This window comes from Nicotiana sylvestris, chromosome 8 (assembly GCF_000393655.2).
Source record: "Nicotiana sylvestris chromosome 8, ASM39365v2, whole genome shotgun sequence".
Taxonomy (NCBI): Eukaryota; Viridiplantae; Streptophyta; class Magnoliopsida; order Solanales; family Solanaceae; genus Nicotiana; species Nicotiana sylvestris.
In genome coordinates this window covers 1,911,377-1,922,317 of record NC_091064.1, presented here as the reverse complement: position 1 = coordinate 1,922,317, position 10,941 = coordinate 1,911,377, and the positions used below count along the sequence as shown (strand labels likewise).

Genomic DNA, 10,941 nt, shown 5'->3' with positions numbered 1-10,941 from the left:
CTTTCTAGTTCCAATCGTATTAATTCTTTCTAAGGTATAATGTTAACTTAAACGGTGTATTTATCTTAAATAATTCATTTAGTATGTATAAATTACTAATTTAGAATTCAATAATTCAAAAGGTCTAAAATCCGGAACCATAAACTTCAAATCCTTGATTCAGAGGCAGACCTATGTTATAAAGAGATGGTGTCACCGGCAATTCGGCAAAAATTTCATGTATACTTGTATATGACTTTTAAAAAATAGTTATATATTAGAAGTGACACCCTATATATAAAGCTGATTTTGATTGAATGAAGAAATACACCCACGACCATCAAATCCTTGGTCCGCCTCTGCCTCGATTGGCCTGTGTCTGATTTCAAAGTCCCATATGAATCTGTTCTTGTAAGATTTTGTGGATACAAATCTCCTACATTTGTAAACAAGTACAACTACAATAATAGCATTTAACTTGTTGTAGAGCAAGTTGCTTCCTATTTTAGAATATTCTTGGAAAATAGCTCTAGGAAGATTTATGTACAACACTCAAACCTGCATCATGACTAATTTGACACATTTACAATGGCATGACATGTTCTCTTACTCAATACAATCAAATTTTTATACATTAGGAAAAAAAAATGCATAAATCATTCAGCATTCACACAGGGACCGGGAAAGGGTCACACCTAAAGGAGCGTGATGTAAACAGCCTACCCTGACGCAAGTATCAGCGGCTGATTCCACGACTCGAGCCTATAACCTACAGGTCACACTGAGACAACTTTACAGTTGCTCCAAGACTTCCCTTCAAATGTTTTTATACATGAATTTGACAATTTAAGATCAATCTCAAACATATATGGACATCTGCAGTTACACCCTCCATATTGATAAAGTAGCTAGGTACAAATACATGCGATTCTCCACATGCAATTTGCTCAATAGAACGGGCGATTACTCTTCTTGCCAAAGATGCCACGCCCATAAGTCGAAGAAATCAAAGCAGCAAGGAGAGGAAACTGCATAAGCACAAAGGAGATGATCGGTAAACAAGCGAGTATAGCCACAGGCACAAGAACATATGATTTCCTCTGTCCGGACACAAGATACACCGTTGCACTGAAGCTAAGCGTCATGAGTGTTATGGAAAGAAATAGTGTGAACAAACCCAGAATTAGACTTCTAGGCAAAGCATAGAGGAAATCTTCTTCTGCATAACGGGATGTCAGAACGGACAAAAACACTAACATAGAGGTACTAGAAGCGAATAGTGATGCTGCATTTGAGATGGCGAACATGCTGAAAGCACTGTTTCTGGAGAAAATGGGGAGTCCACTTTCGTTGTCGTTTCCACCTGGAACTGTAATTGCTGCTGCAAATGCGATGGTAGCAACGAGTGCTGCTGCAATTGTGCACGAATTTGCTGTAGCTTTCATCCATTCCTCTCCGTTTATCTTCAACTCAGCATGTTCTTTAGTAAATACTTCAGCAGGAATTTTGTCCTCATTATTGCCAAATTCCCAGTAAGAAGGCGGTACAAGCTTCTTTACTGCCTATACAAGATCGTTACGCAATGTTAGTGAAGATCTGCTGCCACAAGGGTTCTTTCTTTCTATTTGCCGAAAAGTATAAAATAGTTACTACTCCATAATACTACTAGGGTAAAATGACAGAAAAGGAAAGCGCATCAAAGACGTTGAAAAATTGAAATTGAGATTAATTAACTGTAAAATAAGGTTCAGATAGGCGGTAGCTCTACAAACAAACTTGTTTTGTTTAGAAATGAGTGGTCAAATCCTAAACGTTGCGCTTAAAGTAAGTTATTGAATGGCATATTAATCCACAAGAACCATGGTGAGAGGTACATGTCCAACAATTAGCACGTCCAATGCTTACGAAACACAGTTGCACATTTAACATTGGTATAATCTATGGTAACAAAATTCTTCCGTTGACAAGCTAAGAATAAAACTGGATTAGATCTGGAAGAAAAACTATGTATATTTACACGTAATGGCATAAATTTAAAAAGTGCGGGAGTACAATGAAGTTATATTTACCTTAAACCACTGTAACTCTCGTTGCATATGAAGAGCTGGTCCAGAAACGAGGTTTAGTTTATTTTGTGGCGCCAGTTTTCCAGCCAAATGCAACATGGTATTGTGAGACGAGTCTATTGAAATCATCAACTGATGCCTATGCTGACTCATCTGATAAACCAAGTTGAACACATTTTCGCAGCGATGCTCTATTGCAATGTGAAATATATTCTTGCCACTTCGGTCGGTAAAGTGAACTAACGAAGGAAATTTCCTCACAATAATTTCAACAAGCTCATAGCTTCCATAGCGTGCTGCTTCAAGAAGAGGACGACTAACAATTGAGACAACTTCGTCGTGACTCAAACTCTCTATTTTCTCACATAGGCATTCTGCAAGCTTAAGTGCATTGTAATGTTTTTTGTTGTGTTTCAAAGGAGGCGCTGCAATGCATGATCAGACGTGAGACGATGAGCAAAATCTCGATGTGTTTAGCTTTTGGGGAGGTAAAGTAAAACGATTACTACTAATAGGGATAAAGTTAAATTCACCAAATAATATATGTATGAATGGGAAATGTGAATGACTTTTTATTTAGTAGTACTACCTACGAGGAATTGGTTTTATCTCTAAACTACATGCCATCGAATTAGAATGACATTATTTTCCGACAAATTTGAAAAATAGACATTCCGTTAAAGGAGTGATGTATCATTTCCACTTTATATTTGAATAGCAAAGTATATAAAGAAAGATAAATTTCTTTATGAGATAAGGCACAGTATATTGGGATAGCAGGAAAACTTACCTATTTTTATAAGAACGTCAAACAGAAGGGCACCCAACTTCTTGATCGCTGAACGGAGACCAAGTTATTTATTAGTTTAACACTGTGTATAGAAATGCATGTCATCAAGTATGTGATTTTTAGTACTTCAATTAATTCATTTTCTCTTCCTTTTTGTTTTTCTCCTTTTGAGAATGTCTCTGCCTTCAAAATGTATTGTGGACATATCTCTTGGAACAAATTCATATTCCTCGAAAGATGAAGGAAAAAGGAAAGATGATAAGACTCACCAGTAATGAAGTAAATCCTTTGATAAGACTCACCAGTAATGAAGTAAATCCTTTCACAAATTGGTGAAAGCCAGCAGCTTTTTGGCTTTAACATTTGTCGTTCATTGGTTACACTCTCAATGTCATCCGGTATTCTTTCGTGTGTGACTTCTTGAAGTTGACCTGATGGGAACACCTTAATTATTAAGACAAATGAAATTAAAAGGTGATAACTTAAACAAGAGTTAATTAAAGCTTTTTCTTTCTTTTTACAGAAGGAGGCCAAGGAGGTTACTCACACGAGAAGAATAATCGTTGCCAACAGTTTAAATGACTCCCACTTCGTTGCCAACAGTTTAAACGACTTCCACTACGGAATGCAAATTCCTTCATGGCAAGCTCCTTCAAAGCAGACGATCTTTCATCTGTGTCATTTTTTGCCAAATCAGGATGCTTTGTGACCAACTCTGTAGCGAAATCTGCCAATTATACTTGCTAAATATTAGAGTAGGTAATAAACTGAAATGATATAAACAATCAAACTTCTCTGTAACAACTATCCTCTATAAAAACAGTTCACCACAACGGGTAAGTTTTCTTTAGAACCAACAACATATATGTTCTCTACAACAACACTCCGCGATAGCAGCAAAAAATGTATGGAAAAATGATGCCATTATAAAGAGGTTTAACTGCATTAGATATATGTATATATAAGATTGGGACTATAAATTATCTTATAGTATAATCGATCAAATGAATCATTCGATACGGAACTTGTGAAATGTAGAATAAAATTGTAAGTAAGAGATAAGATGTGCTCACCATACATGTCAGAATGGATTAATCGACGGAGAAGCCTAATGCCACTGGTGCCTGTATAAGAATCAAGGACTGTGGTGACACCCAAAAGATAAGTATACACATCCATAGAATTGTATCCATATTCAGCTGCATCATGGATTGGATAAAGACCATCGCAACCAATATTAGGCAAATCCTTATTTCGGGCAACAAGGAGTTTAGCCGCGTGTAAGTTGCCAAATCTAGCAGCATAGTGAAGAGGAGTGCTCCCAAGACAATCTGTCATATCCAACGGATCGTCCTCCATCGAGGCCACCAACTTCTCGACGAAATGCTTGGCGTTATCATTCTTTGCGCCAACCGCGACGTGTAGTGCTGTCTGTAGGAAAGAGTTGAGCGGAGCTCTGCTCGCGTTGTTCTCTCGACTGAAGAATGCTTCTGCTTTCTCCCAAGTTCCATCCAGTGAAGCTCTGTATAGTGGCAAGTATCGGTTGTAATCTTCTTCATCACTATCTTCTGTAAAATCACAAATCCTCATTATTTTATTATATGCAATCCTTTTTTTAAAACCGTCGCGTCTGGGCCAACTTGCGCGAAACTCTGTACCTGCGACTTCCCACCAGCACAGATACCGGATAACTCTATCCACCAAGGCTTTTATATACAATCTATTATATTGCCCACTGTTACCAATCCCTTTTAAGTAACTTTTTTAAAAGTTCTAATATGTAAATTCTGTTTTAAACTGATTATATTGTTTTATCTGTACTTCAAATGATGATATATCTCATTCCACATTATGATTTCACAACACAATTGACTGGTGCTTTTTAATTGCAACACCTATATCTTATTCTTTCTAGCTACGGGTTTGGCAGAACCCAATACTTTTGGCCAAAAAATCCTATATTTGTATTAAGAAATACCTTGAAAATGTACAAATAATTTATCCAGAACCCAATAAGCTGCTTTTTCTAGAATCTAGAACCCATCAATTCAACATTCTAGATCTGTCTCTGGCATCTATATATTTTTAATAGCGTGATGTCTTTTCCCATTTTTAGTCTATGTTATTGGATTTGCATATATAACAAACTAATTTATGGAGTAAAATATGTAAACAAATAGTAATAAAACATGTCAGTTGAGTAACATAGGACAATGAAAGAATGATAAAAGTGGGAGAACAACAAAAATAAGTGTTGCACCCAAAGGTGTAAATTAGTGGTCCGTGAACTGTTGTGAGAATCATGAGGTCTCAGGTTCAAATTTCAGTGAAGGCAAAAAGACTAGTTAATTTCTTTCCATCTGCCCAAGTCTTGGCGAATAGAGTTATCCGATACTTGTGTTGGTGGGAGTTAGCATGCATCCCTGAAATTAGTCGAGCTGCGTCTAAACTGACTCAGAAAAAGTAAGCCTTGCATCCAATTAGGGTTAACTAGTAGTCAATGAAGTATGTTGAGAACCATGAGGTTTCAGGTTCAAATCCGCGAAGGCAAAAACACTAGGTAATTTCTTTCCATCTGTCCAAGCCTTGGCGAACAGAGTTATCCGATACTTGTGCTGGTGGGAGTTAGCATGCATCCCTGAAATTAGTCGATGTGCGCCTAAACTAACTCGGAAAAAATAAGCCTTGCATCCGAGGCTTAACTAGTCGGTGAAGTATGTTGAGAATCATAAGGTCTCAGGTCCAAATCCTAGCGAAGGCAAAAAACCTAAGTGATTTCATCTGTCCAAGCCTAGGTGGACAAAGTTATGCATAACTGTACTGGTGGGAGTTAGCACGCGTCCCCGAAATTAGTTGAGGTGCACCTAAACCGACTCGGAAAAAATAAGTCGTGCATCCAAGGTTTGAGGTCTTAGGTTCAAATCCTAGCGAAGGCAAAAATAATAGGTAATTTCTTTTCATCTGTCCAAGTCTAGGTGGACAAAGTTATCCGATACTTTTGCTGGTGGGAGCTAGCAGGTGTCCCCGTAATTAGTCAAAGTGCACGCAAACTAACCCGGATATCACGATTATTTTAAAAAAGAACAAAAATAAGCCTAACCTTCAAATTGAGGATTGCAAATATGGTCCAACTCCAACCAAACATCTCTTGCAGTAGCTTTATCGAGCACATCTCGAAGAACTTGTTCAGTAAGAGAGCCAAGAATCAATCCTTTAACAAAACGGTCACTCTTTTTCCATTGCAAATAATCGAACCCATCAGTTTCTAGTAGTGATGTGATTGTTCCATCGACAAAACCAAGTAATTCTTGACTTTCAAGCAGACAAACTATCTGTGCTTTCCATAGACTATAATTTGATTTTGATAGCTTTATTGATACAAAATTTGCTTCATTTACTGTTAATAAGTAGCGGTTTGGGATCTCAATTGCCATAGAAGATGCAGAAATATCATATACAGTTGTTTCTACTTGTTCACAAGGAGGAAATGAAAAAGACAATAGGTCCACTGAAAAGCTTTTAACCAAAGGACTGTGACAGTAATCCATTTGAGAATCTAACTTTCCCTTAGAATATCCTATGTGGCATTATTAATAATAATAATAATAAATGGAGTCTGAGGAGGGCAGTATGTACCCACATCTTATCTCTATCTTATATGAGGTAGAAATAGTGTTCCCGATAGACCCTCAGTTCAAGACAAGTGTTTAAAAAATATAAAATATCGAAGAAAAAAAGATAAGAGGTAGAAGAGGTTCCTAGTTACGACAGACTCTAATTGATATAAGAATTGTAAGATTTCAAAAAAAAATGAAATTCTTTTTAAGTGAAAATAATTTGGACATGAATATAATTTTGGGTTGTTTTTGAAGTTTTGTGAATGATCTGAGTAAAAAATTTGAAAAACAATTTTTTGGAATTTTTTAAATTTTCGAAAAATTTTAAAATTAATCTTCAAGTGAAAATTGAAAATTTTATGGTCAAACACTAATTTCGAAATAAAAATAAAAATTCTATATCGGGCTCTAAGCTTAAGATAAATGTTAGAATCTAACTTTCCCTTTTTGTTCCTTTTTTCTCCTCTTTTTTTTTTTAATATAGAATATCCTAAGTGGCATTGTTAACAACAATAACAACAACAAGTGGGGGTATGATGTGGGTGGGGTATGTACATACCTTACCTCTACCTTATACGGGATAAAAAGATTATTTTCGATAGATTCTCAGTTCATAAAAGTGTTTGAAAAATATAAAAGTAAAAATTTAAGATAAAAATATCGGGAAAAAATAACAATCTATCGGAAAGATAGTTTTCGATAGATCCTTAGCTCAACACGGGTGTTTGAAAAATATAAGAATAAAAAAGCCAAGATGAAAATACTGGGAAAAAAATAATAGCAGCAAAATAGTAGCATGCCCAAGGTAAAAAGAAAAAAGAAAAAAATAATGATAACATATGTGGCACTGTTAAAAGGTCATTGAGTGAGTTGGGGTCATTAGTAGAATTAAAAAAAAGTTAGGGGTGCTTTTCAAACTCTTTAAAATTCAATTTAGCTGAGTTAGCATACCTACTTGATTTTTCAATTAAATTTAATGAATTGTTTAACATATATATTAAGTAATCAACTCAGTGATTTTAAAGTGATAAAAAATAAGTGATAACATATCTTCTTCTTCTTTAATTATTTCTTTTGTACATTTTATCGGGAGAGGTTTGGGATCTCAAATGTCATAGGACAGCCCAGTGCATTAAGCTCTCGCTATGCGCGGAGTCTGGGGAAGGACCGAACCACAAGGGTCTATAGTACGCAGTCTTACTCTACATTTTTGCAAGAGACTGTTTTTATGGCTTGAACCCGTAACCTTCTGGTCACATGACAGCAACTTTGCCAGTTACGCCAACACTCTCGTTCGAATCTCAAATGCCATAGATGCAGAAATATCACATACAGTCTTTCCTATTTGCAAGTAGGGGGGATAAAGACAATAGGTCCACAGCTTGTGGAGAGACCAAAGGACAGTGACTGCAGTAATCCACTTGAGAATCTAACTTTCCGTTCATTTTCTTTTCTCTTTTTTTTTTTTAATTTGTAGAATATCCTACGTGGCATCGTTAACAACAACGAGTGGGTTCCGATGAGGATAGGGTGTACACAAATCTTACCCTTACCCTCAACTCAAGACAAATGTTTGAAAAATACAAGAGTAAAAATAATTAAGATGAAAATACTAAAGAAAAAAAGGTAGGAGGTAGAAAGGTAGTTTCCGATAGACCAGAGGCGGACCTAGAATTTAAATATCACAGAGGCACCACTTTAAAAATAAAATAAAAAATTATGCATCGTAGGAGCATGGATTCACCTGAGTCATCAAAAAAGTCAAACCAGCTCCTCTGTCCAGATTTTGCGATTTGAGGGGGCCGCATAAAATATTTAAGGGATCCTCACTATATATATATATATATATATATATAGTCTTTCAATCAAATTTGAGGGATTTTTCGAACACATATATTAAGTAATCAATTATAGGTTCAGTGATTTTAAAGTCATAAAAATTAATGTACTAACTTTATCGAAAGGTTTAAGTGAAATGATTATTTGAAATCATTAACTCATATATTTCAATAAAGTTCAAAGGTAAAGTTTACAAATAGTCATACTATTATAGATTTTTTGCATCAAAGTCAATAATTTTATTGTCACCTTATAGTCACAATACCATTAACCAAATGATCACAACAGCCAGAAAATGTAATTCCCGGTGGGTTTTTTTCCGTGGGATCTTTACACAAATAGTCGGTCATATTAATTATTTATTTGTTATAGTCATATACATAAATTATATATTGATTATACATAATTATACACATGTAATACATAAATTATGCATATATTATATATTCGCATTCACCGGCTATTTTTAATTTAAGTAATAGATCGGATGGCTATTTGGATTAATTCTTCTTTTTTGTTCCCTTTTCAACTTTTTCAAATAAATGGCCATCGAAAAAAATAAAGAAATGGAGATTCATCACACCAATAAGCTCTCGGCTACATTATCATTTTTTTTAAAAGGATTTTTACCTTCCTATGTCATGTCTTCTTCTTCTTCTTCAAGTTTCAATCTGAAATTCAGTCAAAATCAAGTCTAATCTTCACCAAATACACTCAAAATTGAGATATAAACTCCAAACAATATTCTCAATTGTTTGCAACAACACCCAATCTAAACAAATAATGGTTTTTGAAAACCTAAATTCGAATTCAAAGTTTTATGATAGATTAGTCTTCGAATCTTCAATTCCTACGACCTTCTTACTAGGTGCTGAATTTATCTCTTGAAAAAGACTATCAAACTACAGGATAATCCGATTTTCAAGAGAGCACAATACAAACGAAGTGTCACAAGTTTGAATTCAATAATATTCTTGCACTGTTAAAGTCCATACTTAGTGAGTAACAATGTAAAAGAGAAAAGGGCAAACCAGTGACAAACTAGAAGTTACTTCAATAGGTTGATTGGTAGAAGATAACTTTTAGGCTTACGTTATTGAGAGAAAAAGATAGTGAGAAAGAGTGATGAAGAAAGAAAGAAAAATAGATGAGAGAGGCGGCAGTGAGGAAAGAGGAGAGGAGACAAAAAAGAAAAATGATATAACTAAATCCCCTAATTTAAAGCATTAATAATGTATTGTATATAATTTGTAAGTAATCCTTGTTTAGGGTGGGTCATATATAAAACTAGGACAATTTTGGTAAATAAGTTTCAAATATTGTATAGAAAGGGAAAAAATCCCTTTTTAAAATTACTTCTTTTATATACTTTAGTAGGATAGATTTTAGAATTAAGAATATATTGTTTTCCACCATTATTGGTATATATATAAGTTAAATATAAAGCAAAACAATAACAATGACCTCTAGATTTTTCATTTTCCAAGAGAAGAGGTAAATTTAAGTCCTAAAATAAATTAAACTAAAGGTTCTTTTTTTAAAGGTCGTTTAAAAAAAAACTAGCATGGTAAAAAGAAGTTCACACTATTGGGTTGTTGTTGTTGTTGTTGGTAAAGAAGTTCACAAAAAGTTACTTTTTCGATTATTGTGATCATTTGGTTATCAAGATTAGGAGTGGCAAACGGGCGGGGCGGGTCGGATATGGTTCGGGTTGAAAATGGGTAATGAAAAAACGGATCAATTATCCGACCCGACCCATATTTAATACGGATAAAAAACGGGTTAACCGGCGGATAATATAGGTTACTCATATTATCCATGACTTCTTGTATATGATCACTTTTGGAAGTATTCTTAGTCTCTCTAATTTGAGGAACCCCAAATTTGAGGTTTTACAAATGTAAAAGTTAGACTCATTGGTTATCCATTGGTTACTCATTAGTTATCCATTTTCTAAATGGATAATATGGTTCTTATCCATATTTGACCCGTTTTTAAAAAGTTATTATCCAACTCATTTTTTAGTGGATAATATGGATGGTTAACTGTTTTCTTTGAATCATTTTGCCATCCCTAATCAAGATGATACTTGTATGACTTTTAAGTGACAAAACAAAGTTGTAATTTTTTTTATAGTTATGATTATTTGTGAAATTAGTCCTATTCTGGGGGCTTACATGCTAATAAAATTGGAAAAACTACATTGTATAGCTGCTTCCAACACTATAGTCGGCAATATATATTTTTTTGCATATTTCTTGTATATTTAACTAGCGCATGTAATTATTTTTAGCCGATTAGCCAAACGTGTAACTTGCCCAATAAAATATGCAGTGAACTTTAAGGGTCGTTTGGTTGGGAAACAAGTTATCTAGGATAGTCGGTTAGCCAAATGTGTAACTTGCCCAATAAAATATGCAGTGAACCTTAAGGGATCGTTTGGTTAGGAAACAAGTTGTCTCACGATAGCCGATTAGCTAAATGTGTAACTTACCCAATAAAATATGCAGTGAACCTTAAGGGGTCGTTTGGTTGAGAAACACGTTATCTGAGGATTAATTATCCTGAGATTAGTTATCTCGAGATTGTTATCCCACCCTCTCATAGAGATAAAAGTGACACTATAATCCCGGAATAACTAATCACAGGA

The 10,941-nt window shown here is 34.8% G+C and overlaps 1 protein-coding gene across 1 annotated transcript; it reads right to left on the bottom strand.

Annotated features, from left to right (window-relative positions):
• Positions 1–568: 568 nt before the first annotated feature.
• Positions 569–6,383, bottom strand: LOC104232428 (uncharacterized). Its single transcript, XM_009785639.2, has 7 exons — positions 5,936–6,383; positions 3,909–4,403; positions 3,383–3,562; positions 3,105–3,266; positions 2,836–2,883; positions 2,049–2,470; positions 569–1,541 (listed from the first exon to the last, which is right to left on the bottom strand). Exons 1-7 carry the CDS (start codon positions 6,381–6,383, stop codon positions 927–929), a joined length of 2,370 nt encoding a protein of 789 aa, XP_009783941.2. The 3' UTR covers positions 569–926.
• Positions 6,384–10,941: the final 4,558 nt, after the last annotated feature.

Bases quoted from the DNA above. Each gene is read 5' to 3' on its own strand.
- LOC104232428 (XM_009785639.2), bottom strand. From the start codon at position 6,383: ATGGATTACTGTCACAGTCCTTTGGTTAAAAGCTTTTCAGTGGACCTA. The intron at 3,267-3,382 runs GTGAGTAACCTC...TGTTCCCATCAG, and splicing joins GCAACGATTATTCTTCTCGT to GTCAACTTCAAGAAGTCACA. The intron at 2,884-3,104 runs GTGAGTCTTATC...GTCTCCGTTCAG, and splicing joins AAGGATTTACTTCATTACTG to CGATCAAGAAGTTGGGTGCC.